Source organism: Catharus ustulatus, chromosome 10 (assembly GCF_009819885.2).
Source record: "Catharus ustulatus isolate bCatUst1 chromosome 10, bCatUst1.pri.v2, whole genome shotgun sequence".
NCBI lineage: Eukaryota > Metazoa > Chordata > Aves > Passeriformes > Turdidae > Catharus > Catharus ustulatus.
Genome location: NC_046230.1, coordinates 5938129 through 5952573, shown reverse-complemented (window position 1 = coordinate 5952573; position 14445 = coordinate 5938129). Strand labels below are relative to the sequence as shown.

General features: G+C 48.0%; 1 protein-coding gene across 3 annotated transcripts in view; it reads left to right on the top strand.

Annotated features, from left to right (window-relative positions):
- The window catches only part of MAP3K13 (mitogen-activated protein kinase kinase kinase 13), a 68863-nt gene extending 56451 nt beyond the window's left edge, over positions 1 to 12412 (top strand). For all 3 annotated transcript variants that reach the window (XM_033068569.1, XM_033068570.2, XM_033068571.2), the window contains 9 exons: positions 940 to 1098; positions 2817 to 2925; positions 3533 to 3642; positions 4790 to 4906; positions 5354 to 5491; positions 6437 to 7136; positions 8284 to 8354; positions 11028 to 11325; positions 11979 to 12412. In XM_033068569.1, the coding sequence (XP_032924460.1) occupies positions 940 to 1098; positions 2817 to 2925; positions 3533 to 3642; positions 4790 to 4906; positions 5354 to 5491; positions 6437 to 7136; positions 8284 to 8354; positions 11028 to 11325; positions 11979 to 12080 (1804 nt within the window). In that variant the 3' untranslated portion in view covers positions 12081 to 12412. The remainder of the gene's footprint in view (positions 1 to 939; positions 1099 to 2816; positions 2926 to 3532; positions 3643 to 4789; positions 4907 to 5353; positions 5492 to 6436; positions 7137 to 8283; positions 8355 to 11027; positions 11326 to 11978) is intronic.
- The last annotated feature ends 2033 nt before the right edge of the window (positions 12413 to 14445 follow it).

Sequence of the window (14445 nt, the reverse complement as noted above, 5' to 3'; positions counted from 1 at the left end):
AGGAATGGGACATGGAGATGGTTGTGTCTCACCTGTCACAGCCCAGTTGTTGATGTGCAGTAACAGTCGTGGTGGTTCTCAGCAGCATTTTGTTTCCTCTTTATTGACTGGTTTGGTGTTTCTTTGGTGTTTTATTGGGTGATGATTGTATGCAAAATGAATGTTTGCTGTTAAAAATTAAAGTTTTGGTTTTTTATGGTAACTTCACTAAGGAAGAGAAGCAGAGTGAGTTTTTTTACCTACATCTTTCAGTACTTGTAGGAGGTTCTTTCCCTGACTGAGTTATCTTAATTTTTTTTTGCTTTATCCTCCCTTTCTTTAGAACAAAAGGAGTATCAGATGAGACCTCATGTGCTTTTGGTACTGACAGTTATGCAAGTAGCATTTGTTTCCTAATTTCTGTGTTGCAGTAGTTGTAGTGCTGAGTCTCAAACCTTCAAACTCTTACCTGGGACTACAGGTAACAGCAGAGGGAGCCTTTGTTTAGAGAAAAGAAAACAAAACCAGTTAAATGAAATGTAAAAAAACCACAGAACCTTTGTTGTGTTGTCCCTGTAAGACACTTAGTCTGTGTAGTAGTCAATCATCCATTCTTATCAGCAAGAACAGTCCAGAGTCTGTCTGAGAGTAGACTTTGGAGTCTTTTCATTTAACAGGAGCAAGACTTAATCTGTATAGGAAAATGTGCTTTCAGGATATTTAAAATCTCACAAAGAAGAAGGAAAAGGTAGACGAAAACCAGTGTGGTTTTGGCTCAGCCCAGGACAGGAGCAGAGGAGTTACCTTGTGTGCTGGAAATCACTGTTGTGCCTCCTTGCAGTTTTGGACCAGACATCCCTATTTCCCTGTTTTGCCCAACAAACTGTTTTTCAAGCTCCAGATGTTTCAGTTAACAGCTTTGGTGTGAACTCTGTTTATCCTGGTTTATTTCTTCATCAGGTCCTTTGGGGTGGTTTTGTGGGAGCTGCTCACAGGAGAGATCCCCTACAAGGACGTGGACTCTTCAGCCATCATTTGGGGAGTGGGCAGCAACAGCCTCCACCTTCCTGTCCCTTCCACCTGCCCAGATGGCTTCAAAATCCTCATGAAGCAAACCTGGTAAGAGCCTGAGCCCCACACAGCACAGACCTAGGGCTGGCTCCCAGCAAAACCCATGGAAGTCAGGGTGGGAATATGGAGCCCAGAGCAGAGGGCTCTTAGGTACTCTGACACTTACCCTGAGAGCAATAATTTTTAACGTTTTGGATTCTGCTTCCTTGTGGCAGCAGGCCTGGACCCCAGGACATCTTCAGGAGCCTTTGCAGAGGGTTTTGCTTTGCTGTAGCAAAAAAGGGGATAAAAGGTGGCTCTGTGGGAAGACAAAAGGAGCTGGAAGGAAAGGAGGGGTAAAATTCCTTGAGACCACATCCAGAGTGAAGTGAATAGACTTTTTTTTCACTTGGAAATCCCCTTGTAAGCAGCTGGCTTTTGGACTGGACATAGAGAAATTTGAGCTTTCTGTTTGGAACACAGATTTTCTGGGTGCTGATATAGAAAATGCTTTCAGTTTCCTCCATGTACCAGATTAGAGTTGAAATTCTTTGTCTTGGGTTTCACATTGATGTTTTGTCATTGTAATTACACCTTGACAACAGTGTAAAGGGTCTTCCAGCATTTTCCCACTGCATGGGTTCCAGCAGCCATCCTCTTCATGGCACAAAGGGGACCAGAGGCCAGGGTGTGTGTGGATCTTTCCCAGTGGCTGCTCACCCTGAGCTGCAGCAGTCGGGCTGTGGCAGCTCGGTACAACCGAGTACCTACCAACACTTGTATCCCCACCTAGTGGAGAGAGGTGGTTGGTAGGGGAGAGGAGGCTCAAGAAGCTGCTCTTGCCCTATGCAATGTGGATTCAGTCCTGAAACTCAAGTGGTGGTCCTTTTTCTCAAAAATCCAAACACTTTTTTACTTTTCTGTGATCTTTAGGGCTGTTCAGTGCATTGCATTCAGGCGTGTGCTGTGTGACAGTTCAGAGACCTTTAGTGCCTAGAGGCACCCTGACTGTAAGTTTTTATTTCTACTAGATTGAGTCTTCACATTACAAAATTTGGAAATTGATGGGACAACAAACCAAAGTATGTTTCTTCTTGACAAACAAGTTAGGATGGAAACTGAAACTGTTCCTATCTTTCACTCTGTAATCTCATTTTCTGGTCTTAAACATTTTGGGCCTCTTGTTTCTTCAGAATAGGTCATCACAAACCAGCTCTAGACAATTAAATTATATTCAACAAAAGAGAAAACCAGAATAGCTCCATTTCTCTAACCTGTCAGCTGCTTGGTTTAGGCAGTAGGATCTAGTGAAACCCTTTCAGAAGGGCAGGAGAGGCTGGCAGTGCCCATCCCTCATCCCAGAAGGGCAGGAGAGGCTGGCAGTGCCCATCCCTTACTGCAGAAGGGCAGGAGAGGCTGGCAGTGCCCATCCCTCACTGCAGAACGACAGGAGAGGCTGGCAGTGCCCATCCCTCACTCTGGAAGGGCAGCAGAGGCTGGCAGTGCCCATCCCTCACTGCAGAAGGGCAGGAGAGGCTGGCAGTGCCCATCCCTCACTGCAGAAGGGCAGGAGAGGCTGGCAGTGCCCATCCCTCACTGCAGAAGGGCAGCAGAGGCTGGCAGTGCCCATCCCTCACTCTGGAAGGGCAGGAGGGGCTGGCAGTGCCCATCCCTCACTGCAGAAGAGCAGCAGAGGCTGGCAGTGCCCATCCCTTACTGCAGAAGAGCAGCAGAGGCTGGCAGTGCCCATCCCTCACCTCACCCTGGCTGTTTCTGTTTTGTTTCAGGCAGAGCAAGCCCCGGAACCGTCCGTCCTTCCGGCAGACACTGATGCACCTGGACATCGCCTCTGCTGATGTGCTGGCTACTCCTCAGGAAACCTACTTCAAATCCCAGGTGGGGATCCTTCAAATCCCAAACTGGGGAAAGGCTGGAGCCTGTGTGTGCTGAAATTAACTCCAAGGATCTGATTTTGGGGAGTTCATTGAGTAGAGAAAGTCTGTATCCATTATTTCAGTTTGATTCTTGGGGAGCAGCAACCTGTTGGGTGTTTGAAAATCTTTTACCAAAACTTTCCCAAGCTGAGACTTCTGCTGCAGGAACCAAGCCTTCAAGGGGCAAATAGAGGATCATTCTAGACAGGCATCATTATGGAGCTTTCAAAATCATGAGCCTTTCTATTTATTCTCACTGCCAAAAGGAAAGAAAATGTTCTCTTAGGACAAAAAGGACTCTAGGAATTAAAAAAAAAATATTTCTTAGAAAATGCAGATATGTTTTAAATTCTCTGTTTTGAGCACATAATTGTAAATATCATTTGAAATTGCTGGCACTAAATGTACTGCGGTGTTGTTACCCAAAATAATTCAGCTAACAAAAATACATTTGCAACCCGAAGCTGTAATTTTCTGCAGACACAAAGAACATTGCCCAAGAGCTTTTCTGTGGTACACCTACACATCCCAATTCTTTGTAAATAGCTAAAAGTAAATTGCTTTCCTAGGCTGAATGGAGAGAAGAAGTGAAGAAACATTTTGAGAAAATTAAAAGTGAAGGAACTTGTATCCACCGGCTGGATGAAGAATTGATTCGCCGTCGGAGAGAAGAACTGAGGTCTGTTCCCAGTCTCTTGTGTTTACAGTTTGCTTTTCCCATCCAGCCTTCCCTTCCCAGCTAAATGAGCCCCCAGCTTGTCCTCACAGCTGGGCCTCCTGCTCCAGCCCCTCACTCTTTTTATTCTCCTCTTGTACTGAGGTTTCCAAAACAGGACCCAGTCTTCATGGTGGTGTAAATTTGGGCAGCCTAAATTCCTTGTGAGCCCAGAAACCAAAATTTCCATGGTCATGGCCTAGGCCATGAGCACTGCTCAGCTGAGGAGAAGCTGGAGAGAAGCAGTGGGAACTGTCACTGTCCTTGGGCAGTCTCAGCAGTTTGCTCCAGACAAGGTGGCAGAGGCTTGTGTTTCCCTGGGAGCATTTCTGCCTGAGAATTGGTGTTTGTGGTAACAGCACTGAAGCAGACACATCCATCTCAGTGGAAAATCCACCCTGAGGTTGGCTGAGAGCTTTCTGTGCCTTGATACTTTCTTTGGGTTAGTTATTCCAGAGAAGTGAACATACTTCATATGAGCAGCCCACTGAAACACATTTTGAACATTAGACCAATTTAAAAATGAAAGCAGGTTTATTTAAAGAAGGGAAAGTGTTTCCTCCTGTGATACAAATTTGCAAATACAGTTGGCAGAGAAACATAAGACTCTAATGAGCAGTTCTGTGTCAAGCCTGAGGAGCCACAGGGGCCCTTGGCCAGGCAATTTGATGCAGTGGTTGTTCAGTGTTCCCTGTCCCCAGGGAGCTTTGGATGGCCACACCTTTCAGCTGTACTGGAGCTGTTAATGAAAGACAGACACATGGCTTCTTTGCTGTTTCTGTAGAGGCTGGTGTAGCCCCTTCTCTGTGCAAACAGGCTGATCAGGGCTTGGCCAGGGGCTCTTGGGTGTGTGTGAGGCATTTGCACCTCTTCTAGGGAGAAGTGTCACCACTCTTTCAAGGCTATTAAACACTTTCTAAACCATACCATGATTTATTGCTGTGTCAGGCTCTTAATCAATCATCATTCACTGTTAGCTGTATCTGGGATTCAGTGCAGTACAGCTGGCAAATTTGACTTTTAAAAGGCCTTTTCCTAAAGCACCTGTACTTTTCCTCTTTTGCTTGGTCCATGGAAGTGAGGATGGAATAAAGCCTTTTCTGCCTTTCAGACATGCGTTAGATATCCGTGAGCACTACGAGAGGAAGCTGGAGCGAGCCAATAACCTGTACATGGAGCTCAGTGCTATCATGCTGCAGCTGGAGGTGCGGGAGAAGGAGCTCATCAAGTAGGTGTCTGGGAATGGTGATGTGCATGTGGCAGTCTGCACTCAGGAGGGCACAAACAGCACTTAATTTCCAAACTGGATAGTGGCACTTGCAGATTTAGTGTCCCCTGACAAATGACAAAGGCTAGGGAATTGATGGTGAGCAGGGAGAGGTCCTTTTGGAATTAATTCCTGCTGACCACTGTCAGTGGTTACTGGAGAAAGGCACCTTCCCATTTGGTGCTGGCATCCTTTGGCCCATGTGTGAAGGGAATGGCAGTGGTGCTCCTGTACTGTGTTCCAGGGCCCTGTCCCTGCTGTCTGCAGAAGGATTTTAGAAGTGTCTATGTCCTTTCCCAGCAGAGCAATCAGGCATGCAGTGTGTTCCCTGTGGAGCCAGTTCCTGTCCAGTGGGAGCAGGAGGTGGAGAGAGAGACAACTGATGTGGTTTTTCTTTCCCTGTTTCAGGAGGGAACAAGCAGTGGAAAAGAAATACCCTGGGACTTACAAACGTCACCCAGTCAGACCAATAATCCATCCCAACACAGTGGAGAAGTTGATGAAGAGGAAAGGGGTCTCCCATAAACCAGGCAGCCAGACCAAACGGTGAGAAGTAACAGCCCAGTCCTGTGCCAGAGCCAGTGGTAGATCTGGGCAGTTCCTTCCTTTTGAGCCTGATGAAATGCAGGGTAGGACAAAGGGCTTTCACACTTTATCCTGGACTGGTCCTCAGAACCATAATTGTTAAATTATCTTAAGGGGAAAGGGAAAAATCCTGCCATCCCTACCACCTGGACAGCTCTCTGGAACCACGGAATCACAGGATGTGTTGGTTGAATGAAGGGATTTTTGAGTAGATGATGGTGCTTGGACAGGACATATCTCTTGTGTTTGCTCAAATTCCTAACTGTCCAAGATCATCCTTGACTTGGATGGGAATAAACAGGGCAAGGGATTGTGGAAATCAGGCAGGCCTCAGGAAGAATGGATTCATTGCTGAGGAATTAATTTGGGATTTGAGATGTGGGGATTCATGCTGTCCTTTCAGTTATTTCTCTTCTGCATGAGAGATGGTTTTTTTTTCTAGAGGAGTTGTCTTAGCCTTTACTCTTTTGGGGATTTCCAGGAGTTAGTCCTGATTACCAGTGAATAATCACTTCTGAATTAACATCCCCACGTAGCTCTTAGATGAGCAGCCTGATCACCACCATTGTACAGGCACAGAGTGAGAGCCACGTGCTAGCCCAAGGTCCTGGGAGGGAGCTATTTTGGGAGAGAACATCAAAATAAGAGCAGAAAAGGAGAGCGTGTGACAGCTATTGGGAAAAACAGCAAGATGGGAGTGTAGAGCAGGATGGGCTGAACAGAAAGGACATTGAGTGGAGAGAATCACAGGGACCAAAATGTCAAGCAGCTGAAGGCGAGGGCAGCCTGTAGATTTTAGGAAGCAGAGTGTGCTTTTGGCTTCAGCTGCCTCTTCATCCTGGCTCTGGGCCGGTGTCACTTCTTTGTTTGTTGCATGACATGTAACAACTTCTCCCTGTCTCCCAGGCCAGATCTACTGAAGTCAGAGGGCATACCCAGCACAGAAGCAGCATCCAACGGCTCCCCAGTCTCAGGAAGTCCCAAGATGTCCACCCTGAGTGGCAAAAGCCGGTACCGCAGCAAGCCTCGGCACCGCCGGGGGAACAGCAAAGGCAGCTACAATGAATTTGCAGGGATCTTGAAAAACCAGCCGGCGCAGGACGATGCCCCCCAGCCCGGCCCTCCCCAGGCGCCCGGAGCGCCGCAGCAGGGGCAGCACTCGCGGCTGCACGCCCACGGGCAGGACATCGCCACCTGCGCCAACAACCTGCGGTACTTCGGGCCCGCGGCCGCGCTGCGCAGCCCCCTGAGCCACCACGCCCAGCGCCGCATGTCCGGCTCCAGCCCCGACCTCATCTCCACCGCCATGGAGGCCGACTGCCGCCGCGGCCTGGACGGCCAGGACAGCCCGGCCGAGCGCTGGCAGTGCTGCCCGGCCGATCCCTACGACCCCTGCCTGCAGTGCAGGGACGAGGACAGTGGGCAGGCGCAGATGGCACAGGCTGCTGAGCCGGGGGGGAGCCGTCCCCAGTCCCCCGCCGCCCTCTACGAGAGCGCGCAGTTCATGGAGAAGATGGAGGAGCAGGGCACGGCTGCCTCTGCCCTGGGCACTCCCCAGCACTTGGCTTCCTCAGGGCTGCCCTGCAAAGCGAGATCCCTCCAAAAGGTGAGGACAGAGCACTGGGCTTTGGAGATGTGGTTTTGGTAGGGCCTGGTTCTGTTACATGCCATTTCACCAATTGGTTTGAGTTGCGACTTGTTTCACTGAATTTTTGATGTTGAAGCAGTCTCAAAATGCTTTCAAACCTTTCTCCAAAAGGGAAAAATGCATAAAAACTATTATTTAAATTATTCTGTACTATCACATTAGAGTTGCTTTGAGAATCTGTGGTGCTGCTGTGTCTCAGGGCAAAGATTCAACATTTGCCATGGTCTTGGTGACATCCAGAAATTGTCCCCCTACACTGAAAGTCATAGTTCTGTATTTTGTGAAGATTTTGCAAGAGTGAAGAGGAGGTTATGGCACAGGTGTACAGAAGCAGCTCTTTGTTCCTCCTGCTTCCATCTAGGTAGTGAGAGAGGTTAGAACCAGTCTGAGTTCAAAGAGCAGGAAAACTGGACCTGGCTGGAAAAGTCAAGGAAAATAGCATAATTACCAGACCAAGAGTGTGGTTTGGCCCCAGCATGATGGAAGTAGGACCTTGTCAAACAAGGGGATGGGATAAGATAAAGGCTTAATCTGAATGAGAGGCTGACAGGTTGGATAGGATAGAAGGAGGCTGTAAAAAAAACAACAGTGTGGGGGTAGATTTGGGTGAGAGAAGGAGAATAAAAGGCTCTGTGTTCATACTGAAGTATGAAATAAATCCCAAGGTCTCCTAGTTGGTGAAACCCATTGGCATTGTGTCATCCCCCATCCTGCTCTATTGATGGGCTGTGGTGGAAGAGGGTAGAGCCAAGAGCACCAAATCAGCTCCATAATTTATGTGGGTTTCCATATGATACTAATTACTTGATTTGCTTCAGTGAGAATCTGGAACATTCTGTACTCCATATCTGCTAAAATACGCCAGTGTATTTCCCAGTCAGTCCCTCCAGATTCAGGAGCAGCAGCCTTGAGGCTGCCTGGAACAACCTCCTGCTGGACAATGTCTGAGTCAGCATTCCTCACACACAGGCTGTTTCTGGTCTTGATTCTTGCAGCCTGTAGAGTTTTGCACTGTTTTGCAGTGAGCTTGTCCTGATGGACCAAGGGTCAGCCATGCTTGAACTTCCCCAAGGGTGATGCCCTTTTTGTCCTTGTTTTCTGCCAGAGCGGGGATGAGTCGTCAGAAGAGGAGGAGGGCGAAGTTGACAGTGAAGTGGAGTTTCCTCGTAGACAAAGGTAAAAGGTGAATTCACTCTAATCTCTCTTTGATAGGACAAAACTGAAGAGAACTCTCATAGCAGCTGCACACCAGCACTGAAACTGGTGAAGGTGCTGGCAAAAGACCAGAATCCCATTCAGTGTGTCCCACCCACTCTCAGCTGATCCCTCATGTCCACTTGCTGTTCCAGCCCACCCTGAGATGTTCTTTCTGGCCCACTTTTCCTGCTGCAGGCTGTTTGCTGCACACTTGGTAGCATTATTCTGCCTCTATAAATGAGCTGCTGCATCTGTTTCACCAGCATCAGACTTAGTGGATGTAGGGACCCTTTGTGGGCTATTCCCAGTGTTTTTTATTAATTGTTGTAGTGGGGAAGCTCTAGCCCAGCACCTTTGTGGCTGAATTCAGGTAAGATTGCAGAACTAAGTTACAACAGCAGATGAAATTTGGCGGTGTTGCCTGTTAAATAAGACTTGGGGGAATGTTCCTATATAAGCCTGAGAAACAGCAGGATTTACAGTCCTGTACTCTGGAAAGACATCATGGACTTGGTGCTGTAGCTTCATGAAAGCAACTGCTTGAAGTGCAGGAGTGATCCAGTAGGCAAACAGGTTAAAGATTTGATTCAGAGGAGCAGAGAAGAAAATAAAATCTTGTCTCCTGTTGCGTGCATCCACAGCACACCTGAAGCTTAAATCCTAATGCCTCCTTGAGTGCCCCAGCTCAAATAGCACAGTAAAGTTTGGAAAGGCACTGAGAAGTGTGACAAGAGAGGTTAGGGATGGTTTCTGTAGAAGAAGAGATTAAACCCGTGTGAAATGTTTCTCTAGCAGGAGGAGAGGCAACACCAGAGGTGCATGAAATTGTAATTTATGTGGAGAAAATAGACAAGCAATGGTTCTTCACATTCATGTTAGGGGCAGCCAGTGAAGCAAATGGGGCTTTAAAATGAACAAAAGGAAGTGCTTTTTCCATCCAGAACATTTTCAGATGTGGAGCTCATTGTCAAGGTGTGCTGTGGAAATCAGACCATGAAGAGCCATAAGTGCAGAATTTCTGGAGTATGGATCCATCAGTGACAGTTAGCACTGTCATCTGGGTTTGAGCTTCCACCTGGAAGTCAGATCTGCTGAATGGTACAAGCCAGGAAGAGATGCCAGGAGAAAGCAGGCTCTGTCTGCATACCCTGTTCTCATCCTTCTCCCAGATTATTCCTTCCTGCCTGGGGTTCAAGGCAGAATGCTGGGCTGGATGAGTTATGTGACTCATATAGTTCCTGTGTGATGTTGTTTCCTCTGTGATTTACTAATTTGGAAGATTAGGAGGACAAATTGCCTGTTCCATGTGATGCCCAGTTGTGTGTCTCCTGGCACATTCCCTCAACTGATGTGTTGCCCCACTGCTGTTAAATCCTGAGCTTATTTTTTGAGCGGATGGTCCTAAGTCCTTGCCTGGCCTTTGGGATGGCTGCCAGGTCATGCAGGTCTTCCCAGGTGAGTTAGCTTGAGCTCACAGAATCACAAGGTTGGAAGAGACCTTTAAGATCATTGAGTCCACCTCATGCCCTAACACCTCAACTAAACCATGGCACTGAGTGCCACATCCAGTCTCTTTTTAAACACATCCAGGGATGGTGACTTCACCACCTCCCTGGGCAGACCATTCCAGTATTTTATCACTCTTTCCATAAAAAACTTCTTGTTAATATCCAACCTGAATTTCCCTTGGTGCAGCTTAAGGCTGTGTCCTTTTGTTCTGTCAGTGCTGCCTGGAGAAAGGGACCAACTCCCACCTGACCACAGCCACCTTTCAGGGATTTGTAGAGAGTGACAAGGTCACCTCTGAGTCTGCTTTTCTCCAGGCTGAACAACCTGAGCTCCCTCAGCCGTTCCTCACAGGGTTTGTGTTCCCAGCCCCTCCCCAGCCTCGTTGCCTTCTCTGGACACGCTCAAGTGTCTCAAGGTCCTTCCTGAACTGAGGGGCCAGAACTGGACACAGCACTCGAGGTGTGCTCTGTACAGGGGAAGAATGACCTCCCTGCTTCTGCTGGCCACACCATTCCTGATCCAGGCCAGGGGCCATTGGCCTTCTTGGCCACCAGGGCACACTGCTGGCTCATGTCCAACCCCAAGTCCCTTTCTGCCTGGGCACTGTCCAGCCACACCATCCCCAGCCTGGAGTGCTGCAGGGGGTTATTGTGGCCAAAACGCAGGACTTGTACTTGGACTTGTTAAACTTTACCCCATTGGACTCTGCCCATCCATCCAAACGTTCCAGGTCTCTCTGCAGAGCCCTCCTACCTCCCAACAGATTGACACACGCTCCCAGCTTAGTGTTGTCTGCAGATTTACTGATAAAAGACTCAATAACCTCATCTATGTCATCACTAAAGATATTGAACAGAACTCCACAGTACAGCCTTGCCTTCCTTTAGGAAAATGTGCTTTCAAAGAAAAATATGCTCCAGGACAGATCAGCTAATATGGATATATCAAACAGAACCAAAGAACAGATGAATTTAAAGATGCAAGTCTTGAACTACATCATTCAGAAAGGGTAGAATTCTGTAGCTCCAGGGTGTGGAAGGCACTCCACAAGGCCTGGTGTAGCAGAGCAGTGAACACAGCACCCAGGAAGTTCCCTGTGAGTGTCATCCAAGGTGAACACTGAACTTCTCTCCCTGTTTGCAGACCCCACCGCTGCATCAGTAGCTGCCAGTCCTACTCGACCTTCAGCTCTGAGAACTTCTCTGTGTCAGATGGAGAGGAGGGGAACACGAGCGACCACTCGAACAGCCCAGATGAGCTGGCCACCAAGCTGGAGGATGAACTGGCTGAGAAGCTGGATGACATGTTGTCCCAGACTCCAGAGATTCCCATTGAAATCTCCACGCAGTCGGATGGGCTTTCGGACAAAGAGTGTGCTGTGCGGAGGGTCAAGACTCAGATGTCTCTGGGCAAACTTTGTGCAGATGAACACAGCTGTGAGGTGAGTTGGTTATCCCCTCATTCTTCCCCTCAGTGGAAAAAAAAAAACTACATAAATGTTATGGAAAGGAATCCAAGGGCCAGGAAGTTGGAAGTCTGCCTAGAAAATGCTGTGGTAGGTGTACTACGGCAAAGCAACTGCTGCAGTACCCAATCTTCCTCCCCCTTGGCAGAAGAGTGGGTGGGGGAAAGCAGCACAAACAAAGCTGAACATAATGTGCTGGTCAAGATGAGTGTGATCTTGGGAGGCCATCAGATTTGCAGTTGCATTAAGTGGGATAAAAATACATAAAGAAATGGATTGGATATTAACTGCCTCAGACATATCCATGCCTTGCTGACAAAGCCAGGATGACTTTCATCTTTTCTCTGCCTTTCAAGTGTTTGGGAGGGGTAGGGCAGAGCCTGATGCATGATCTCCTCATAACCCTGTGTTTGGGAGTGCTCTGACCAAGTATTTCTGTGCTGTCCCCTCTTTAGGGGAGACAAGTGACCTTTGGTGGGCAGTTGCGTGCTGTGCCCTCTCCCGTGTGTGCCACTCGTCCCCTCTGCAGGTGGTGACCTTTGCCTGGCTGCAGTGACAGACTGGGATGTGTGGGTGATGTGCAGTACAGGAATGGTGCTCAAGTCTCCCCCTTTCCTTTTGTCTTGCAGAACCCACCACAGTTTGGAGAATCAGACTGTGACTCTTCTGAAGGGGAGTGTTCTGATGCCACAGTCAGGACCAATAAGCCCTGCAGCTCTGCTACTTGGTAATACAGATCTCCCCCAAAGCTTCGTGGTACTGGCATTTTGATTTCCCTGAGATTCCACTTCATTCCCCTTCATCACACTTTACAGGAAGAGAAGATGCTTCTCCTTCCCACCCCAGGAGTGATTTGCAATAACCCGAATCTCTGGAAAATGTCCAAATGAAATTAATTCTCTTTGAGCATTTCAATCAAGAATGGCAGGGATGTATTTTATTGAATAATCTAGTTACTGTAACATGGATATTTATTTTTTTGACATTTTAACACTTTTTACTGTAAAGAGTGGATTGTATTTATAGACACACAGACTTGTTGCAAAAAAAAAAAAAAAGTTCAGAAAGCAAGCACACTATGGAGAAACATCCTGGGAGTCCTGCCTGGACAGCTTTGTGTACAGATGTGGGGGATTCTCTTGCTGCTTGCACAGGGGACCAGGCCTTGTGGCCCTGAAGATTGGAGAATAGATCAAGAAAACTAAACCACTCAGTCTTATCAAGTGAGGAAAAGCAGAAAAAGACCTGACTGTAGGGTCACCTGTGAACAAAGTGTTTTCAGTATAACCAGCTGGGTCATTTTTAATCAGAAGGTGGACATGTTCCTGGAGAAAACTGGTACTGAGGTGCTAACATCCAGGGTCTTCTGAGTCGATACATCCCCAGGAATGTAATGATGGGTTTTATTTTAAGGATTTTTAGTTTCTTTTTTTAATCAGCATTTTGTTGTGAGATCCTGCAAATGTATTCTAACCTCGTCCTCTTGAGAATTGGTATCAGAGCACTTCTTACCACTGTCCTTGCTTCACTCTGGGAGTGTCAACCTCCAGCTGAGCAGGGAAACCTCCCTCAGATGCAGTGTGCCATTTCCCAGTTTTCTTCCTCCTCTTACCTCCTGTCTGTTTCAGTCAGTCAAAGAAATCAATCAGCTCAGTGTTGGCCAAGCAAGGACTTGCAAAGCGTGGAAAGCACATTCCGCAGAGCCCGAGCACTTCTGGGGAGGACACTGGAGACGCCTGGACTGGACTGGGAGAAGCAGCCTCTCACCTACAGCAGCATCGAGAACCAGCAGAGAGCTGTGTGTTGAGGGGGAAGACTGGGAATCACTGGCCTGGCCAAGAGCATCAGCCCTGCTCTGTCTCCTTATTCACTGTACATTCTTGGGAGCATTAGCAGCTGCCTGCCCTTCATGGCAGGCCTTGTGCAGGAAATCTTGACGTGGCTGCGGCACGGCTGTGTCTCGGGTGTGCCTGAGGCCTCTGTTTCTCCTCCAAGCTGAAACTCTGCAGGTGCAAGTGAAGATGGTACTGGTATGTGACAGGCCGAGGCATTGGCAGATGAGAAAAATTTGTTTTCTGATAAAACTCATAGTGCCTTCCCTTCAAACACTACTCTTCTAAAACAATATTGAAAGAGAACAAAATGATAGAGCACGTTCCCCCCACCCCTTCCTTAGTTGATGTCCCCCTGCAAGAGCTCTCCCTCTGCCCTTCCCAGTGTGCTGGCTGGCATGGCCAGCCAGAGGTGAATGGCAGGAATGGACCATGGACAGGTACTTCTGTTGCTTTGTTTGTTTACATTTTATGTTAAAATATTGGTTTGAACTTAACTGTGGTAATTTATAGCCTCATGGCAAAGTGAAGGAAAATGTCTTACTTATACAGAGAGCAGTATTGTATGAGTTAAATTATCCCATATTTTTAAATTTTTGTAGCTGGACTACAGACAGATCTTAAGTTATGATGTTATTTTATTATTTATTATCATTTCTGTAGATCAGAAGGTTGGCTTCACCGCTAGCACAATTGTAATCTCTGTGTGTGATGTTACCTTCTCCCTGCTCGCCAGAGGGGTGGGAGCAGAGCTGGGCTCAGTGGCTGTCAGGAGTTGCTGCCTCTCGTGCTTTCCAGGGATGCTGTTACTCCAGGGCAGAGAACAGAGAGGAGTGGATGGCTGCAGTCAGGTTCCTTGTGGGCAGATCTGCAGTTTGCTCACGTTGCTGATGGTCGGCAGCCGCTGAACTGGTGGGAATGTGGGAAGGGTGGTCAGGGAGTGAGGGGCTTTTGAACTGATCATGAAGTGAATAACTGTGATTCCCTTGCCAGAGCATCCAAAACGACATCAGGGAGGAGGGCAGTTGCCCTGGGTGGTGGGTCCGTGTAGTGGATCACCCAGGCAGGACCAAACAGGCTCCTGGAGAGGGAGTGACCTCACCCTACTCTGGGCAGAGGCAGAACCCTGTAAAGAGTGAAGCTCTTTACTGGCTCCTTCCCTCTCTTCCCACCCTTCGTTTCTCCTCCCCAATGTTCTTTGTCTCTCAGCCAGCAGCAGGAGGAACTGGCAGGGCCAGAGATGGCTTTGCTGTTGTGAGAGAGG